This window comes from Salmo trutta, chromosome 23, assembly GCF_901001165.1.
Source record: "Salmo trutta chromosome 23, fSalTru1.1, whole genome shotgun sequence".
NCBI lineage: Eukaryota > Metazoa > Chordata > Actinopteri > Salmoniformes > Salmonidae > Salmo > Salmo trutta.
The window spans coordinates 48,863,372-48,884,985 of NC_042979.1; the positions used below are offsets into that span (position 1 = coordinate 48,863,372).

Consider the following 21,614-nt stretch of genomic DNA (forward strand, 5'->3'; position numbering starts at 1 on the left):
CTATTCCATGCGAGAAATTGCCAAGAAACTGAATATCTTGTACAACGCTGTGTACTACTCCCTTCACAGAACAGCGCAAACTGGCTCTAACCAGAATAGAAAGAGGAGTGAGAGGCCCCGGTGCACAACTGAGCAAGAGGACAAGTACATTAGAGTGTCTTGTTTGAGAAACAGACGCCTCACAAGTCCTCAACTGGCAGCTTCATTATATAGTACCCACAAAACACCAGTCTCAACGTCAACGGTGAAGAGGAGACTAGAACACAGGAGCCATTGGAACACAGGAGTGATGGTTGCTGATAATGGGCCTCTGTAGATATTCCATAAAAAAAATCTGCCGTTTCCAGCTACAATAGTCATTTACAACATTAACAATGTCTACACTGTATTTCTGATCAATTTGATGTTATTTTAATGGACAAAATTATTATAATTTTTTTCTCTTTTTTTAAAGGACATTTCTAAGTGACCCCAAACTTTTGATTGGTAGTGTACGTGTGGTTACATGTTATGTGTGGTTACATGTTATGTGGTTACGTGTTTACATGGTTACATGTCGTGTTGTTTGTTTGCTGTGACTGATCCTAGGTAAGTGACGTGGTGTGTGTGTCTATGTTAGCTGGAGGATGGTCTGAATGACCCCACACACACCAGAACGATGGATGACCATGTCTAACTGAGGGCCGCTGACCAGAATATATTTTGTAGAATATATATGTAGAATCATCAAAAACATACTTTACTCATTGGCACCCAGAAGGTGTTGCCAATAACACACTGTAGTCACAGCAATGGAACGGCTTCCTTTTTGTTCTCTGCAGTTTCAGCTGGTAGGGTGGTGGTGTTAGTCTCACTGTGCCTTGTTCCTGCCTTACAGGGTAACCATGGCCTCGGCCTTCAGACTGACCATGAAGCCCAAGGTCACAGACAACATGAACCATCTGATGGTGGACTTCACCCAGGAGAGACAGCTTCTCCAGAACCTCAAGTTCCTGCCTGGTACGTGATGAGACTATGGCTTCCGTCCCAAATGACACCCTGTTCCCTATACGGTGCACTACGTTTGACCCCTTGTCAATAGGGCCCTTGGTCACACCGAAACACTCTTTCTTTCTGGCACTGATTTTAATGATAGCAGCTATTTTGAACTGCAAGTCACTCTGGATAAGAGTGTCTGCTAAATGACTTAAATGTAAAAGTAGTGCACTATATAGGGAATAGGACTCTGGTCTAAAGTAGTGCACTATATAGGGAATAGGGCCCTGGTCAAAAGTAGTGCACTGTATAGGGAATAGGGCTCTGGTCAAAAGTAGTGCACTATATAGGGAATAGGGCCCTGGTCTAAAGTAGTGCACTATATAGGGAATAGGACTCTGGTCTATAGTAGTGTACTATATAGGGAATAGGGCTCTGGTCTAAAGTAGTGCACTATATAGGGAATAGGGTGCTGGTCTAAAGTAGTGCACTGTCTTTGGGGTTGTCCTCAGGTGCCTGAGACGTAGGGGATGTGGACCAGGTTGTCCTCAGGTGGCTGAGGCGTAGTGGATGTGGACCAGGTTGTCCTCAGGTGGCTGAGACGTAGGGGATGTGGACCAGGTTGTCCTCAGGTGCCTGAGATGTAGTGGACCAGGTTGTCCTCAGGTGCCTGAGACGTAGTGGACCAGGTTGTCCTCAGGTGCCTGAGACGTAGTGGACCAGGTTGTCCTCAGGTGCCTGAGACGTAGTGGACCAGGTTGTCCTCAGGTGCCTGAGACGTAGTGGACCAGGTTGTCCTCAGGTGCCTGAGATGTAGTAGATGTGGACCAGGTTGTCCTCAGGTGCCTGAGACGTAGTGGATGTGGACCAGGTTGTCCTCAGGTGGCTGACGGATGTGGACCAGGTTGTCCTCAGGTAGTCCATGATCAGCTGCTTTGTCTTTCTCACATTGAGGGAGAGGTTGTTGTCCTGGCACCACACGGCCAGGTCTCTGACCTCCCTATAGGCTGTATCATTGTTGTCGGTGATCAGGCCTACCACTGTTGTGTTGTCAGCAAACTTAATGATGGTGATGGAGTCATGCCTGGCCATGCAGTCGTGGGTAAACAGGGAGTACAGGAGGGGACTGAGCACGCACCCCTGAGGGGCCCCCGTGTTGAGGATCAGCGTGGCAGACGTGTTGTTGCCTACCTTTACCACCTGGGGGCGGCCCGTCAGGAAGTCCAGGATCCAGTTGCAGAGGGCGGTGTTTAGTCCCAGGGTCCTTAGCTTAGTGATGAGCTTCGTGGGCACTATGGTGTTGAACGCTGAGCTGTAGTCAATGAACAGCATTCTCACATAGGTGTTCCTGTTGTCCAGGTGGGAAAGGGCAGTGTGGAGTGCGATTTGAGATTGTGTCATCTGTGGATCTGTCGGGGCGGTATGCTAGTTGGAGTGGGTCTAGGGTTTCTGGCCTGATGGTAACGGTGGTCTGTGGATCTGTCGGGGCGGTATGCTAGTTGGAGCAGGTCCAGGGTTTCTGGCCTGATGGTAACGGTGGTCTGTGGATCTGTTGGGGGGCGGTATGCTAGTTGGAGCGGGTCCAGGGTTTCTGGCCTGATGGTAACGGCGGTCTGTGGATCTGTGGGGGCGGTATGCTAGTTGGAGCGGGTCTAGGGTTTCTGGCCTGATGGTAACGGCGGTCTGTGGATCTGTCGGGGCGGTATGCTAGTTGGAGTGGGTCTAGGGTTTCTGGCCTGATGGTAACGGCGGTCTGTGGATCTGTTGGGGCGGTATGCTTGTTGGAGTGGGTCCAGGGTTTCTGGCCTGATGGTAACGGTGGTCTGTGAATCTGTTGGGGCGGTATGCTAGCTGGAGCGGGTCCAGGGTTTCTGGGATGATGGTAACGGCAGTCTGTGGATCTGTCGGGGCGGTATGCTAGTTGGAGTGGGTCTAGGGTTTCTGGCCTGATGGTAACGGTGGTCTGTGGATCTGTTGGGGCGGTATGCTAGTTGGAGTGGGTCCAGGGTTTCTGGCCTGATGGTAACGGTGGTCTGTGGATCTGTTGGGGCGGTATGCTAGCTGGAGCGGGTCCAGGGTTTCTGGCCTGATGGTAACGGTGGTCTGTGGATCTGTTGGGGCGGTATGCTAGTTGGAGCGGGTCCAGGGTTTCTGGCCTGATGGTAACGGTGGTCTGTGGATCTGTTGGGGCGGTATGCTAGTTGGAGCGGGTCCAGGGTTTCTGGCCTGATGGTAACGGTGGTCTGTGGATCTGTCGGGGCGGTATGCTAGTTGGAGCGGGTCCAGGGTTTCTGGCCTGATGGTAACGGTGGTCTATGGATCTGTTGGGGCGGTATGCTAGCTGGAGCGGGTCCAGTTCATACAGAAGGAAGAGCTTTCCTCTCGTAACGTTATTCATTCAGCCTGTGCATGGCGCTGTCAGAATGTATGAAAAGCACAGGGGTAGTCAGCACAGGGGTAGTGGTAGTCAGCACAGGGGTAGTGGTAGTCAGCACAGGGGTAGTGGTAGTCAGCACAGGGGTAGTCTGCACAGGGGTAGTGGTAGTCAGCACAGAGGTAGTGGTAGTCAGCACAGGGGTAGTGGTAGTGAGCACAGCGGTAGTGGTAGTCGGCACAGCGGTAGTGGTAGTCGGCACAGCGGTAGTGGTAGTCAGCACAGCGGTAGTGGTAGTCAGTACAGCGGTAGTGGTAGTCGGCACAGCGGTAGTGGTAGTCAGCACAGCGGTAGTCAGTACAGCGGTAGTGGTAGTCAGCACAGCGGTAGTGGTAGTCAGCACAGCGGTAGTGGTAGTCAGCACAGCGGTAGTCAGTACAGCGGTAGTGGTAGTCAGCACAGTGGTAGTCAGCACAGCGGTAGCGGTAGTCAGCACAGCGGTAGTCAGCACAGCGGTAGCGGTAGTCAGCACAGTGGTAGTCAGCACAGTGGTAGTCAGCACAGCGGTAGTCAGTCCAGTGGTAGTGGTAGTCAGCACAGTGGTAGTCAGCACAGCGGTAGCGGTAGTCAGCACAGCGGTAGTCAGCACAGCAGTAGTCAGCACAGCGGTAGTGGTAGTCAGCACAGCGGTAGTCAGCACAGCGGTAGTCAGCACAGCAGTAGTCAGCACAGCGGTAGTGGTAGTCAGCACAGCGGTAGTCAGCACAGCGGTAGTCAGCTCAGTGGTAGTCAGCACAACGGTAGCGGTAGTCATCACAGTGGTAGTCAGCACAGCAGTAGTCAGCACAGCGGTAGTGGTAGTGGTAGTCAGCACAGCGGTAGCAGTAGTGGTAGTCAGCACAGCTGTAGTCAGTACAGTGGTAGTCAACACAGCGGTAGTGGTAGTCAGCACAGAGGTAGTCAGCACAGTGGTAGTCAGCGTAGCGGTAGTGGTAGTCAGCACAGCTGTAGTCAGTACAGTGGTACTCAGCACAAATGACCCTCCATTTTTGAGCTACGGACAATCTGACACATGCGTCCCAAATGGCACTCTATTCCCTATATAGTGCACTACTTTAGACCAGAGCCCTATTCCCTATATAGTGCACTACTATAGACCAGAGCCCTATTCCCTATATAGTGCACTACTTTAGACCAGAGCCCTATTCCCTATATAGTGCACTACTATAGACCAGAGCCCTATTCCCTATACAGTGCACTACTATAGACCAGAGCCCTATTCCCTATATAGTGCACTACTATAGACCAGAGCCCTATTCCCTATACAGTGCACTACTATAGACCAGAGCCCTATTCCCTATATAGTGCACTACTATAGACCAGAGCCCTATTCCCTATATAGTGCACTACTATAGACCAGAGCCCTATTCCCTATATAGTGCACTACTTTAGACCAGAGCCCTATTCCCTATATAGTGCACTACTATAGACCAGAGCCCTATTCCCTATATAGTGCACTACTATAGACCAGCACTCTATTCCCTATATAGTGCACTACTATAGACCTGAGCCCTATTCCCTATATAGTGCACTACTTTAGACCAGCACCCTATTCCCTATATAGTGCACTACTATAGACCAGAGCCCTATTTGGGACGTAGTCATGGACTGGTCTGACTGGAACACACTATGACGAACCTCTATCCTATTAGTATTCTGTGATCGCAGTCGGCCAGAGGGAGGAATAGACAGACAGACAGACAGACAGACAGACAGACAGACAGACAGACAGACAGACAGACAGACAGACAGACAGACAGACAGACAGACAGACAGAGGGAGGAATAGATAGACAGACAGACAGACAGACAGACAGACAGACAGATCTCAGTCAGACAGACAGACAGTCAGACAGATCTCAGTCAGCCAGATGGAGGAATGGACAGACAGACAGACAGATCTCAGTCAGACAGACAGACAGACAGACAGACAGACAGACAGACAGACAGACAGACAGACAGACAGACAGATCTCAGTCAGCCAGAGGGAGGAATGGACAGACAGCTAATTTATTTTTCTTTCAGAGCATCAGCTGCCACAACAGTCATCCAAAGATTCTCCAGAGACTTTCTCTTTCGTGGTCGAAATGTAGATGGGAATATAAGGGATTTCTGTGCTGCCTCAGATCCAGAATCATCTGATGATGACTCCCCCCTCTTCCTCCTCCTCCCAACGCTGTGTCACACAGGGTCCCTAAGGCTCTGCACCAGCGCTCGACCCCAGATGATGCACTGAGCGCTGCACTAAATATTACTCTGACTGAACTGGCACTGAATGTAGGTGCCCCCCCCCCCCCCCAAGCTCAGAGCTCGCCACTCAACAAAGACTAAAATTAACCCAGAAAAATAACTATTTCCTCAGGGAACTAACCTGGGCAGTAGTCCTTTCTCATACTAGTCAACCCCTCCATAAACTACTGTTGTAATGTGCTGTATGGCTGTGTAGCTATATGGATGTATGGCTGTGTAGCTGTATGGCTGTGTAGCTATATGGATGTATGGCTGTGTAGCTGTATGAATGTATGGCTGTGTAGCTATATGGATGTATGGCTGTGTAGCTATATGGATGTATGGCTGTGTAGCTGTATGGCTGTGTAGCTATATGGATGTATGGCTGTGTAGCTGTATGGATGTATGGCTGTGTAGCTATATGGATGTATGGCTGTGTAGCTGTATGGCTGTGTAGCTATATGGATGTATGGCTGTGTAGCTGTATGAATGTATGGCTGTGTAGCTATATGGATGTATGGCTGTGTAGCTATATGGATGTATGGCTGTGTAGCTATATGGATGTATGGCTGTGTAGCTATATGGATGTATGGCTGTGTAGCTGTATGGATGTATGGCTGTGTAGCTATATGGATGTATGGCTGTGTAGCTATATGGATGTATGGCTGTGTAGCTTTATGGATGTATGGTTGTGTAGCTTTATGGCTGTGTAGCTTTATGGATGTATGGCTGTGTAGCTATATGGATGTATAGCTGTGTAGCTATATGGATGTATGGCTGTGTAGCTTTATGGCTGTGTAGCTTTATGGATGTATGGCTGTGTAGCTATATGGATGTATGGCTGTGTAGCTATATGGATGTATGGCTGTGTAGCTATATGGATGTATGGTTGTGTAGCTATATGGATGTATGGTTGTGTAGCTATATGGATGTATGGTTGTGTAGCTATATGGATGTATGGCTGTGTAGCTATATGGATGTATGGCTGTGTAGCTATATGGATGTATGGCTGTGTAGCTATATGGATGTGTAGCTATATGGCTGTGTAGCTATATGGCTGTGTAGCTATATGGATGTATGGCTGTGTAGCTATATGGATGTATGGCTGTGTAGCTATATGGCTGTGTAGCTGTATGGATGTATGGCTGTGTAGCTGTATGGATGTATGGCTGTGTAGCTATATGGATGTATGGCTGTGTAGCTGTATGGCTGTGTAGCTATATGGCTGTGTAGCTGTATGGATGTATGGCTGTGTAGCTATATGGATGTATGGCTGTGTAGCTATATGGATGTATGGCTGTGTAGCTGTATGGCTGTGTAGCTATATGGATGTATAGCTGTGTAGCTATATGGCTGTGTAGCTATATGGATGTATGGCTGTGTAGTTATATGGCTGTGTAGCTATATGGATATATGGCTGTGTAGCTATATAGCTGTGTAGCTGTATGGATGTATGGCTGTGTAGCTATATGGATGTATGGCTGTGTAGCTATATGGATGTATGGCTGTGTAGCTATATGGCTGTGTAGCTGTATGGATGTATGGCTGTGTAGCTGTATGGATGTATGGCTGTGTAGCTGTATGGATGTATGGCTGTGTAGCTATATGGATGTATGGCTGTGTAGCTATATGGATGTATGGCTGTGTAGCTATATGGATGTATGGCTGTGTAGCTATATGGCTGTGTAGCTATATGGATGTATGGCTGTGTAGCTGTATGGCTGTGTAGCTATATGGATGTATGGCTGTGTAGCTATATGGATGTATGGCTGTGTAGCTATATGGTTGTGTAGCTATATGGATGTATGGATGTGTAGCTATATGGCTGTGTAGCTATATGGATGTATGGCTGTGTAGCTATATGAATGTATGGCTGTGTAGCTATATGGATGTATGGCTGTGTAGCTATATGGCTGTATGGCTGTATAGTGACTGGGTTACTAGTAGCTTGAGAGGCGAGAACTGCTTGTGTAGCTTCTACAGCTTGAGGACAAATCCTTCTCAAGCTGACCATTGTCTGTCTGTGTCGGTGTGTGTGTTTGCATTGGTACATCATTGCAAACACATTGTTGTGGACCTGGAGCAGCTTTGAGGGCAATCGGTCAGAGGAGTGGCTAGACTAGAGAACTGCTTGAATCGGTCAGAGGAGTGGCTAGACTAGAGAACTGCTTGAATCGGTCAGAGGAGTGGCTAGACTAGAGAACTGCTTGAATCGGTCAGAGGAGTGGCTAGACTAGAGAACTGCTTGAATCGGTCAGAGGAGTGGCTAGACTAGAGAACTGCTTGAATCGGTCAGAGGAGTGGCTAGACTAGAGAACTGCTTGAATCGGTCAGAGGAGTGGCTAGACTAGAGAACTGCTTGAATCGGTCAGAGAAGTGGCTAGACTAGAGAACTGCTTGAATCGGTCAGAGGAGTGGCTAGACTAGAGAACTGCTTGAATCGGTCAGAGGAGTGGCTAGACTAGAGAACTGCTTGAATCGGTCAGAGGAGTGGCTAGACTAGAGAACTGCTTGAATCGGTCAGAGGAGTGGCTAGACTAGAGAACTGCTTGAATCGGTCAGAGGAGTGGCTAGACTAGGAGGGGGTGGAGGCTCCTGGGGGGGGTGGAGGCTCCTGGGGGGGTGGAGGCTCCTGGGGGGGTGGAGGCTCATAATAATGGCTGTAATGGAGTGAATGGAATGGTATCGAACACGTGATACCACTCCATTATTGTGAGCTGATCTCGCCCCTCAGCAGCCTCCAGGTAGCTTAGCGGTTAGAGAGGCGAGCCAGCAGCCTGAGGGTTGTCAGTTTGAATCCCAGGTCTGAAACATCTGTCGGGAAATGCCATTGCCTGCCGTTATGCCCTTGAAGCAAGGCACTTGAACCCCACAACAACAGTTCCACGGGTGCCCAGTGTTGGGTTAAAAGCAGAAGTCACATTTTGTTTGGACCTTGTGTGTAACTGACCAATAAAGATATAATAAAAATAAATCTTTATGTTAATTTTAATCTTGTATGGTTGCATAATCCGTGTGCGAGGGGCAGTGTGCGTTCCATATAACTAGGACGTCTGTGGCTGCTCTACTCTCGTTGTTCCTCAGAGCTAGTAGACATGCTCACTGGACCGTGTGAGCAGAAAGAGACAGAAATAATCATCACAGGGCAGACTAGCCTCTACCTCTGTCACATGATTGGAGAGCAGCCTGTTTGACATTTTTAAAAATGCATTTCCTGCAATTCTACAGTTTGACGTGATTTATTATGCCTCTTGAGGGATGGAGGGGTATATGGAGGGCTATACAGTGCATTTGGAAAGTATTCAGACCCCTTTACTTTTTCCACATTTTGTTACGTTACAGCCTTATTCTAAAATGGATTAAGTAGTTTTTCCCCCCCTCATCAATCTACACACAATACCCCTTACTGACAAAGCAAAAACAGGTTTTTAGGCATTTTGAAAAAACTGAAATCACATTTACGTAAGTATTCAGACCCTTTAGTCAGTACTTTGTTGAAGCACCTTTGGCAGCGATTACAGACTTGAGTCTTCTTGGTTATGATGCTACAAGCTTGGCAGACCTGTATTTGGGGAGTTTCTCCCATTCTTCTCTGCAGATCCTCTCAAGCTCTGTCAGGTTGGATGGGGAGCGTCGCTGCACAGCTATTTTCAGGTCTCTCCAGAGATGTTAGATCGGGTTCAAGTCCGTTCTCTGGCTGGGCCACTCAAGGACATTCAGAGACTTGTCCCGAAGCAACTCCTACGTTGTCTTGGCTGTGTGCTTAGGGTCATTGTCCTGTTAGAAGGTGAACCTTCGCCCCAGTCTGAGGTCCTGAACGCTCTGGAGCAGGTTTTCATCAAGGATCTCTCTGTACTTTGCTCCGATCATCTTTCCCTCGATCCTGACTAGTCATAGTTGATCAGGATGTTGATTGTGGCCTGTGGAATGTTGTCCCACTCCTCTTCAACGGCTGTGCAAAGTTGCTGGTTATTGGCGGGAACTGGAACACGCTGTCGTACACGTCAATCCAGAGCATCCCAAACATGCTCAATGGGTGACATGTCTGGTGAGTACATCATGCATACTAACCTTCCCACACAATACCCATATCCAACAGACACCAGTCAGTCAACCACACTATCAGCTACGACAACAAGACACAGACCATGTCATGGAAAGATTTTACTATATTTTAGTACGATTTTAGGTGACTTAGACTAGTTCCTGGTGCTGAGCTAGATGTTGACCACTAGGATACCTGGCAACCCTCCGGATGGTGGCTCGCCTCTCTAACCGCTTGGATACCTGGCAGCCCTCCGGTTGGTGGCTCGCCCCTCTAACCTCTAGGATACCTGGCAACCCTCCGGTTGGTGGCTCGCCCCTCTAACCTCTAGGATACCTGGCAACCCTCCGGTTGGTGGCTCGCCCCTCTAACCTCTAGGATACCTGGCAACCCTCCGGTTGGTGGCTCACCTCTCTAACCCCTAGGATACCTGGCAACCCTCCGGTTGGTGGCTCACCCCTCTAAGCTCTAGGATACCTGGCAGCCCTCCGGTTGGTGGCTCGCCCCTCTAACCCCTAGGATACCTGGCAACCCTCCGGTTGGTGGCTCACCTCTCTAACCCCTAGGATACCTGGCAACCCTCCGGTTGGTGGCTCGCCTCTCTAACCCCTAGGATACCTGGCAACCCTCCGGTTGGTGGCTCGCCTCTCTAACCTCTAGGATACCTGGCAACCCTCCGGTTGGTGGCTCGCCCCTCTAACCTCTAGGATACCTGGCAACCCTCCGGTTGGTGGCTCGCCTCTCTAACCCCTAGGATACCTGGCAACCCTCCGGTTGGTGGCTCGCCCCTCTAACCTCTAGGATACCTGGCAACCCTCCGGTTGGTGGCTCGCCCCTCTAACCTCTAGGATACCTGGCAACCCTCCGGTTGGTGGCTCGCCCCTCTAACCCCTAGGATACCTGGCAACCCTCCGGTTGGTGGCTCGCCTCTCTAACCGCTAGGATACCTGGCAACCCTCCGGTTGGTGGCTCACCTCTCTAACCGCTAGGATACCTGCAACCCTCCGGTTGGTGGCTCGCCTCTCTAACCTCTAGGATACCTGGCAACCCTCCGGTTGGTGGCTCGCCTCTCTAACCGCTAGGATACCTGGCAACCCAAATGAAAAAAAGTGGATGTCTTTCCAATGTTCTCCTTTTGTTAAGTACTTCTGTTAACCTTTAGTGCATTTTGATGTGTAGTGGGGGACCCACAACTTTATTTGACCAAAGAGCCTCTTGGGGTTTCAACAGTCTTAAGACTAGTGAGTTGTAGGGGCTCCGTTGCCTTGGTAACAACTTCCTCCACAGAAGGTTCGCTTTTCTCCTAATGACTGAGGAAAATGTCCACAAAAAAAGGCACAAATGGCTTACTCTTTAAGATGGATGGATGATAATCGGAAGTTCTGTAAAATGCGCTGTTTAATTTACATTTTAGTCATTTAGCAGACGCTTTTATCCAGAGCGACTTAACAGTAGTAAACGCATACATTTCTTTCCGTACTGGTCCCCCATGGGAATCGAACCCCACAACCCTGGTGTTGCAAAATAGTAAACGCCCCACTCCAACTGCTATAAGGCGTTATCTGGTTGAATGTTTCCATCTGCGGCCTGTTAAACCTCTTACACTGGCAGATATGGACAAATTGAAGTGTTTCTAACAGAAGAAATGTAAAAAGCATTATGCATGACCATGGTAGCAATTGAAAGAGAACACTTACGTCGTTGATGTTATGTTCATTTTATATTTACTGTAACTTTTCACAGCATTTGTCGATAAAGAAATCTGAAAACACTCTGGAAATACATTCAGTAACATAATAAGAATATTCATGACTTCAACTAGAAATGGCTTTTTTTGAGCTCCTAGCTTTTCCAGCACACTGCATCCCCACCATCAGGGCTGTGGTTATTAACACAGCACACTGCATCCCCACCATCAGGGCTGTGGTTATTAACACAGCACACTGCATCCCCACCATCAGGGCTGTGGTTATTAACACAGCACACTGCATCCCCACCATCAGACTGTTACTGTGGTTATTAACACAGCACACTGCATCCCCACCATCAGGGCTGTGGTTATTAACACAGCACACTGCATCCCCACCATCAGGGCTGTGGTTATTAACACAGCACACTGCATCCCCACCATCAGGGCTGTGGTTATTAACACAGCACACTGCATCCCCACCATCAGGGCTGTGGTTATTAACACAGCACACTGCATCCCCACCATCAGGGCTGTGGTTATTAACACAGCACACTGCATCCCCACCATCAGGGCTGTGGTTATTAACACAGCACACTGCATCCCCACCATCAGGGCTGTGGTTATTAACACAGCACACTGCATCCCCACCATCAGGGCTGTGGTTATTAACACAGCACACTGCATCCCCACCACAGCTCTGTGTCGTTACTGTGGTTAACACAGCCCTGCGTTCCCCACCATCAGACAGTTACTGTGGTTATTAACACAGCACACTGCATCCCCACCATCAGGGCTGTGGTTATTAACACAGCACACTGCATCCCCACCATCAGACAGTTACTGTGGTTATTAACACAGCTCTGTGTCGTTACTGTGGTTAACACAGCCCTGTGTTCCCACCATCAGACAGTTACTGTGGTTGTTAACACAATCTGAAAACGTTCCATTTTCAATTGCATTCTGGGTCAGGTGGGCATATTTTGAAAGCGTATTCTATTTGCCAAGATGGCTAGCTAAGTAATACAATACGATCTTACGTTGTTAGGCTCCTAGCTTTTCCAGCACACTGCATCCCCACCATCAGACAGTTACGTTGTTGGGCTTTCACAAGGCGTGAACAGATGGTCATTTTGGAGTACGTAAAATGGAATCATGAGTTCATTCAAGTGATCTGCGACAAAAAAATGTTTCACAATACAAAACAATTGTCTCATTCTTTTTAGAACAATCCAGGGTTTAACGCATTTCTGTTGTTGTTGACATTTTCACTTTTATTTAACTAGGCAAGTTAGTTAAGAACAAATTCTTATTTAGAATGACGGCCTACCCCCCCGGGGGCCAAACCCGGACGACGCTGGGCCGCCCTTATGGGACTCCCGATCACGGCCGGATGTGATACCGCCTGGATTTAATCCTTGTAACTATGGATACAATATAGAGGTCATAAACGACACTGTAAATGACATGACTTTTATAATATGGAAATGTGAAGTCACGTTTGGCCTCACGGTGTGTGTGGTTTTGATTGTATGACATCAAAGCGGTATTTATTATAATCCTCAACTTCTCATCTTTTCAGAACACATCGACGACTCTCCATTTACAGAATTTCCTCTCTCTCAGACAACAAATGAGGAAAAGTAGTCCAATTAGGGGGAGGGATGGGGGGGCGTCTTGTCGCGCACGGTGCTCACTCTCAGAGCGTCTGTCAGTCTAAACCCATGCTGCGCTGCAAAGCCAAGAGCCTGAGTTCTGACGTCATGTATAACATGTTACTGTACAGTGACTGCGTTACAATTTAGGTTCTTATCAGTGACCAAATCTGCCATTTTCAACCCATATACAGGATGACCGAGGCTGTGAGTGGAAAGGGCTACCATAGACAGGATGTTTGAAAAGGTCCTAAAGGCTGGTGTTAACACCAGGGGTGTGACCCTGACCTCTAGAACCTGAAGGCTGCTGTTAACACCAGGGGGTGTTAGTACGGGGGGTGTTAGTACCAGGGGTGTTAGTACCAGGGGGTGTTAGTACCAGGGGGTGTTAATACCAGGGGGTGTTAGTACCGGGGGGTGTTAGTACCGGGGGGTGTTAGTACCGGGGGGTGTTAGTACCGGGGGGTGTTAGTACCGGGGGGTGTTAGTACCGGGGGGTGTTAGTACCGGGGGGTGTTAGTACCAGGGGTGTTAGTACCGGGGGGTGTTAGTACCAGGGGGTGTTAGTACCAGGGGTGTTAGTACCGGGGGGTGTTAGTACCAGGGGGTGTTAGTACCAGGGGGTGTTAGTACCAGGGGTGTTAGTACCAAGGGGTACCGGGGGTGTTAGTACCAGGGGGTGTTAGTACCAGGGGGTGTTAGTACCAAGGGGTACCGGGGGTGTTAGTACCAGGGGTGTTAGTACCAGGGGGTGTTAGTACCAGGGGGTGTTAGTACCGGGGGGTGTTAGTACCGGGGGGGTGTTAGTACCGGGGGGTTGGTAGTACCAGGGGTGTTAGTACCGGGGGGTGTTAGTACCAGGGGGTGTTAGTACCAGGGGGTGTTAGTACCAGGGGGTGTTAGTACCAGGGGGTGTTAAGGGGTGTTAGTACCAGGGGTGTTAGTACCGGGGGGTGTTAATACCGGGGGGTGTTAGTACCGGGGGGTGTTAGTACCGGGGGGTGTTAGTACCAGGGGGTGTTAGTACCAGGGGGTGTTAGTACCAGGGGTGTTAAGGGGTGTTAGTACCAGGGGTGTTAGTACCGGGGGGTGTTAGTACCAGGGGTGTTAGTACCGGGGGGTGTTAGTACCAGGGGTGTTAGTTCCAGGGGGTGTTAATACCAGGGGGTGTTAGTACCAGGGGTGTTAGTACCGGGGGGTGTTAATACCGGGGGGTGTTAATACCGGGGGGTGTTAGTACCAGGGGGTGTTAGTACCAGGGGTGTTAGTTCCAGGGGGTGTTAATACCAGGGGGTGTTAAGGGGTGTTAGTACCAGGGGTGTTAGTACCGGGGGGTGTTAGTACCAGGGGTGTTAGTACCGGGGGGTGTTAGTACCAGGGGTGTTAGTTCCAGGGGGTGTTAATACCAGGGGGTGTTAGTACCAGGGGTGTTAGTACCGGGGGGTGTTAGTACCAGGGGGTGTTAGTACCGGGGGGTGTTAGTACCGGGGGGTGTTAGTACCGGGGGGTGTTAATACCAGGGGGTGTTAATACCGGGGGGTGTTAGTACCAGGGGGTGTTAAGGGGTGTTAGTACCAGTGGTGTGATCCTGACCTCTAGGATAACTTAGTCAATGGAAGCACTCTAACTATTATAATAAGTAAACCATCTGACCCACAGTAGTGTTAGTACCAGGGGGTGTTAGTACCAGGGGGTGTTAGTACCAGGGGGTGTTAGTACCAGGGGGTGTTAGTACCAGGGGGTGTTAAGGGGTGTTAGTACCAGGGGTGTTAATACCGGGGGGTGTTAGTACCGGGGGGGTGTTAGTACCGGGGGGTGTTAGTCCTGGGGGGTGTTAATACCGGGGGGTGTTAGTACCGGGGGGTGTTAGTACCGGGGGGTGTTAGTACCAGGGGGTGTTAATACCAGGGGGTGTTAATACCAGGGGGTGTTAGTACCGGGGGTTGTTAGTACCAGGGGGTGTTAATACCAGTGGTGTGATCCTGACCTCTAGGATAACTTAGTCAATGGAAGCACTCTAACTATTATAATAAGTAAACCATCTGACCCACAGTAGTGTTAGTACCAGGGGTGTTAGTACCAGGGGTGTTAGTACCAGGGGTGTTAGTACCAGGGGGTGTTAATACCAGGGGGTGTTAGTACCAGGGGGTGTTAGTACCAGGGGTGTTAGTACCAGGGGGTGTTAATACCAGGGGGTGTTAGTACCAGGGGTGTTAATACCAGGGGGTGTTAGTACCAGGGGTGTTAGTACCAGGGGTGTTAATACCAGGGGGTGTTAATACCAGGGGGTGTTAGTACCAGGGGTGTTAGTACCAGGGGGTGTTAGTACCGGGGGGGTGTTAGTACCGGGGGGTGTTAGTACCGGGGGGTGTTAGTACCAGGGGGTGTTAATACCAGGGGGTACCAGGGGGTACCAGGGGGTGTTAATACCAGGGGGTACCAGGGGGTGTTAATACCAGGGGGTACCAGGGGGTGTTAATACCAGGGGGTACCAGGGGGTGTTAATACCAGGGGGTACCAGGGGGTGTTAGTACCAGGGGGTACCAGGGGGTGTTAGTACCAGGGGGTGTTAGTACCAGGGGGTGTTAATACCAGGGGGTACCAGGGGGTGTTAGTACCAGGGGGTGTTTACTGTCATGTTAATAAGACAGATCTGTCACACCCCTCTCTTATTTTTTATAATAAAAAAATGTAAATAAAAAAACAACATGAATGATAGGAATTATTGATTGTGATATGTACGAATTGATGAAGTTAGAACATTTTCCAAAAAAGCTTAGACTCATTTACTTACCAATATCTATGCAAAGATCTTGTCCAGCTTTTAAAGATGCCTTCCTCTCTATGTCATTCCAGTCCCCTGGGCCCCAGAGATGGAGGTAGGGGACTGTCTGGTGTTAGACAACACGGTGTCCGTAGCCTGGAAGATGCCAGTGGAGGACAGTAAGATAGACCACTACATACTGGAGTACAGAAAGACCGACCACGAAGGACTGCCACGCATCAAAGATCAACGGTGCTGGGAGGTGGTGGACAACATCAAAACCACAGAATACTCACTGTCAGGTACAAAACGGACAGTTTAGGCCTACTGTAGCCTGGGCCCAGATCTGTTTACCAAACTGGCAGTTTAGGCCTACTGTAGCCTGGGCCCAGATCTGTTTACCAAACTGACAGTTTAGGCCTACTGTAGCCTGGGCCCAGATCTGTTTACCAAACTGGCAGTTTAGGCCTACTGTAGCCTGGGCCCAGATCTGTTTGTGTCATCTTGCCAACTCCAATGGCCATTGTCATGGCACTTTTTTTAAACGTTTTTTAAAATGTTATTTTACCTTTATTTAACTAGGCAAGTCAGTTAAAGAACACATTCTTATTTACAATGACAGCCTAGTGGGTTAACTGCCTTGTTCAGGGGCAGAACGACAGATTTTTACCTTGTCAGCTTGGGGATTCGATCCAGCAACCTTTCGGTTACTGGCCCAACGCTCTAACGAGGGGCTACCTGCCTCCACTTGGCAAGGCAGCACTAACAGATCTGGGACCAGGCTAAGACTGTACTGTCTTCATGTATCTTCCTGTGTTTTAAAACGTGAACAGTCCAGTCTTGCTTTACCTAAACGTTTGTAACTTTATCGAAGTGTAAAAGCTCGTTTCCATTTGTTGTTTACAGATTATGAACCAATGCAGATAATATGCTATTCATCCCCCAGGTTTAAAGTTTGACTCCAAGTTCATGAACTTCCGGGTACGAGCATGTAACAAGGCAGCAGCTGGAGAATACTCGGATCCAGTTACCCTGGAAACCAGAGGTAAGACGGTTAGTTACCCTGGAAACCAGAGGTAGGACGGTTAGTTACCCTGGAAACCAGAGGTAGGACGGCTAGTTACCCTGGAAACCAGAGGTAGGACGGTTAGTTACCCTGGAAACCAGAGGTAGGACGGTTAGTTACCCTGGAAACCAGAGGTAGGACGGTTAGTTACCCTGGAAACCAGAGGTTAATTGAACAAAGTGTTTTGCCCGGCAACAAAAACATAAGAAAATACCTGCTATATCTCGTGTTTGGTTAGTTGATTGTTTGATTCCCTCCCCAGCGTTTAACTTCGGTTTCGACTCGTCGTCGTCCCATCTGAACCTGAGGGTAGAGGACAGGAGTGTGGAGTGGGACCCCCAGGGGGGCAAGGGGCTGGAGAGCAAGGTCAAGGGCAAGGAGAACAAGGGCAGGTGAGAAATGAACTGGAACAAGCACGTGTCTCAAATGGACCCCTAGGCCCTATGCACTTGTGGAGATCTGAGAGGATTTGATTGGTATAAAGCAATATGTAGACACTTCGACTAAGCCTATCAGAGGGGACTGCACCTGTCAAATCCTCTCAGCTCTCAACAGAGGATTTAGGGTCTAGGGATCTATTTGGGATTGGACCTAATCCTGATTTTACTTGGAACTCCCTTTGGAACTCCCTAGCCTGATCCTAGATCTGTGTGATGTCTTTCCAACTTCTATGGTCATTGTCACTTTTGGCGTGACAGGATACACACAGGTCTGGGACCAGGCTACCATTCAACTGCTTTTTCTCCCACGTTCTTCTTTCTTTAGTTCTCATGGGCTGTGTTTCCACAGGACACCCTTTATCTGATTGGTCAAAAGGCCAGTCCACTTGCAGCGTTGTTTACTACAGACACTGTCTGCCAAGTTGAGATCTCATTTCCTCAAGTGATAGAAGTTTTACAAGCTGCAGTGTTGATACTCTTAGAAAAGGATCTTGAAAAAACAATTGTCTTAAAGGGCGACATCCAGCTGGCTACATGCAGTTGGCTACATCCAGCTGGCTACATCTAGCTGTCCATCTAGCTGGCTACATCTAGCTGGCTACATCCAGTTGGCGACATCTAACTGGCTACATCCAGCTGGCTACATCTAGCTGGCTACATCTAGCTGGCTACATCTAGCTGGCTACATCCAGTTGGCGACATCCAGTTGGCGACATCCAGTTGGCGACATCCAGTTGGCGACATCCAGCTGGCTACATCTAGCTGGCTACATCCAGTTGGTGACATCTAGCTGGCTACATCTAGCTGGCTACATCCAGCTGGCTACATCATTTCTTTTTTACTAATAAGCCTAGTTCATCCCCATGAGAATCCAAAATATAAGCTTGTTTTACTCAAATGTTTGGTTTTACTCAAAATATGGTTAAAACTCTAAGTTTGATACCATGGATGGTCAGTCCTTGTATCCGTAGCTCTGTCTATACATTTGAGTGGTTACATTTCTCCAGCCCCATCCCTCAGCTTCTTACCCGAAACAGGGGCGGGGAGAACGCTTTGTTATTGTTTAAACTGCGGATTGACCCATTTTTAAATAGAGAATTCATAGTTCCCGTAGTAGTCTCTGGACTGTCTGGAGAGATATCTACACAGGGTTTGTTTACTCAGCTACAATGTAGAATTAGCGTTATTTAGTGCTAATGGAATGGAACCCCCGTTTAGTGTGCTTTAAATAGCAAGCTCCACCTTGACTCCCACACAATGTCTTTATTTTAACCAGCTGCTTATTGTTTCTTTGTGTTCGTCAACACTGCTCATCTTACCTGGATGTAGCATTGGGCCACCTGGATGTAGCATTGGGCCACCTGGATGTAACATTGGGCTACCTGGATGTAGCATTGGGCTACCTGGATGTAGCATTGGGCCACCTGGATGTAGCATTGGGCCACCTGGATGTAGCATTGGGCCACCTGGATGTAGCATTGGGCCACCTGGATGTAGCATTGGGCCGCCTGGATGTAGCATTGGGCCGCCTGGATGTAGCATTGGGCCGCCTGGATGTAGCATTGGGCCGCCTGGATGTAGCATTGGGCCACCTGGATGTAGCATTGGGCCACCTGGATGTAGCATTGGGCCACCTGGATGTAGCATTGGGCCACCTGGATGTAGCATTGGGCCACCTGGATGTAGCATTGGGCCACCTGGATGTAGCATTGGGCCACCTGGATAATGCCACCTGGATGTAGCATTGGGCTACCTGGATGTGGCATTGGGCCACCTGGATGTGGCATTGGGCCACCTGGATGTAGCATTGGGCCACCTGGTTAATGCCACCTGGATGTAGCATTGGGCCACCTGGATGTAGCATTGGGCCACCTGGATGTAGCATTGGGCCACCTGTAACCTGTGGCATTAGGCTACCTGGATGTAGCATTAGGCCACCTGGATGTAGCATTGGGCCACCTGTAACCTGTGGCATTGGGCTACCTGGATGTAGCATTGGGCCACCTGGATGTAGCATTGGGCCACCTGGATGTAGCATTGGGCCACCTGTGAACATCGTGTTCGTACGCTCCAGCAAACCAAAACGCTCAGATATGTTTTATTCATTAAATCCCTTCCAGGTTTTTGTGTGAACAGTTTACGGATCTTTTTAGCAAAGTTTCTCTGTGTGACTAACGTCACTAGATGGAGAGGGTAGCTCTTTTCCAACTCTTGATTCAGTCCAAATAATTGCACATTTGATTTGGTTAAACTGGACGTGGTTGCCGCCCACAAACAAAGAAAATGATTACATCTTATTCTGTCCTGAAAGAAGTAGCATCTGTAAAGGACATCCTAACTCTGTTTCTCTTCCTTAATATGTTTCCTTATTTCACCCTCTCCTTCTAATGAAATGGTGGCAAAATAAATCAAATGAACCTCTACCTTCAGCCAACTAATCTCTGTGACAGAATCAATGTATAGTTAGTAGCACATCATTGATTTTGTTTTTACCCATTTTTCCTGCTTGCAACAAATGGTTTTGGTGAGTAACATTTCTAGTTTACTAGCTGTAATATCCATGGTTTTCATTCGTTCCATATCATGTTCACAAAAAACAAAACGATCACAGCCACGATTACAACAACGATCACAACAACGATCACAACCACGATTACAACAACGATCACAGCCACGATTACAACAACGATCACAGCCACGATTACAACAACGATCACAGCCACGATTACAACAACGATCACAGCCACGATTACAACAACGATCACAGCCACGATTACAACAACGACCACAGCCACGATTACAACAACGATCACAGCCACGATTACAACAACGATCACAGCCATGATTACAACAACGATCACTATGATTACAATGCTCTCTCTGGAAAAAAACTAGAAAATGAAGTCCGTTTTAAATTAGGTTTTGCTTATAAAGACTTCATAATGCCTTCATAAGCACTACATAAGTGTTACAAAGCATCTATAACCGTATGCCATGCTTTATAAAGGGTTCATAAATGTGGTTTAACCCACTATGTCGAATATTATTACTTTACATTTTTATTTAACCTTTGTTTAACTAGGCAAGTCAGTTAAGAACAATTTCATATTTACAATGACGGCCTACCCCGGCCAAACCCAGATGACCCTGGGCCAATTGTGCGTCGCCCAATGGGACTACCAATCACGGCTGGATGTGATACAGCCTGGATTCGAACCAGGGACTGTAGTGACGCCTCTTGCACTGAGATGCAGTGCCTTAGACCGCTGTGCCACTTGGGAGCAACATATAGAAACACTAACCTTGATGAAAGCCCCCCAACCTATAGAAACACTAACCTTGATGAAAGCCCCCAACCTACAGAAACACTAACCTTGATGAAAGCCCCCACCTATAGAAACACTAACCTTGATGAAAGCCCCCCAACCTATAGAAACACTAACCTTGATGAAAGCCCCCAACATACAGAAACACTAACCTTGATGAAAGCCCCCCAACCTATGGAAACACTAACCTTGATGAAAGCCCCCAACCTATAGAAACACCAACCTTGATGAAAGCCCCCAACCTTGATGAAAGCCCCCCAACCTACAGAAACACTAACCTTGATGAAAGCCCCCAACCTATAGAAACACCAACCTTGATGAAAGCCCCCCAACCTACAGAAACACTAACCTTGATGAAAGCCCCCCAACCTATAGAAATTGAAAGTGGCTTTCTTCTGGAACCAAGTCACATGTTCCTCAGTAGACAAACACAACAATATAACAATATAACAATATATATATCCATACCTCACGGTGCTGGACCCAGTCAGGTCTTTAACAGAACAATATAACTATCCACGGTGCTGGACACAGTCAGGTCTTTAACAGAACAATATAACTATCCACGGTGCTGGACCCAGTCAGGTCTTTAACAGAACAATATAACTATCCATACCTCACGGTGCTGGACCCAGTCAGGTCTTTAACAGAACAATATAACTATCCACGGTGCTGGACCCAGTCAGGTCTATAACAGAACAATATAACTATCCACGGTGCTGGACCCAGTCAGGTCTTTAACAGAACAATATAACTATCCATACCTCACGGTGCTGGACCCAGTCAGGTCTTTAACAGAACAATTTTAAAGTATTGTAGTGAAAACTCAGTAGGGTCTGAAGACTGTGTATATGGTGTCATTTCATGGGACTCTGAATAATCCGGAGGGTTGCTGGTCTTTAACTCCGTCCATCCCATTGGCAGCCAAATCACATCACGTGTTCCTCCTGCACTACAGAAAAGCCGCTAACCAAAAAAATGGGGGGAAATACAA

At 48.4% G+C, this 21,614-nt stretch overlaps 1 protein-coding gene across 2 annotated transcripts in view; it reads left to right on the forward strand.

Annotated features, from left to right (window-relative positions):
• The window catches only part of LOC115160175 (FSD1-like protein), a 68,632-nt gene that overhangs the window by 33,315 nt on the left and 13,703 nt on the right, over nucleotides 1-21,614 (forward strand). For both annotated transcript variants that reach the window (XM_029710561.1, XM_029710560.1), the window contains exons 6-9: nucleotides 878-999; nucleotides 15,881-16,090; nucleotides 16,735-16,833; nucleotides 17,117-17,246. In XM_029710561.1, coding sequence (XP_029566421.1) covers nucleotides 878-999; nucleotides 15,881-16,090; nucleotides 16,735-16,833; nucleotides 17,117-17,246 — 561 coding nt within the window. The remainder of the gene's footprint in view (nucleotides 1-877; nucleotides 1,000-15,880; nucleotides 16,091-16,734; nucleotides 16,834-17,116; nucleotides 17,247-21,614) is intronic.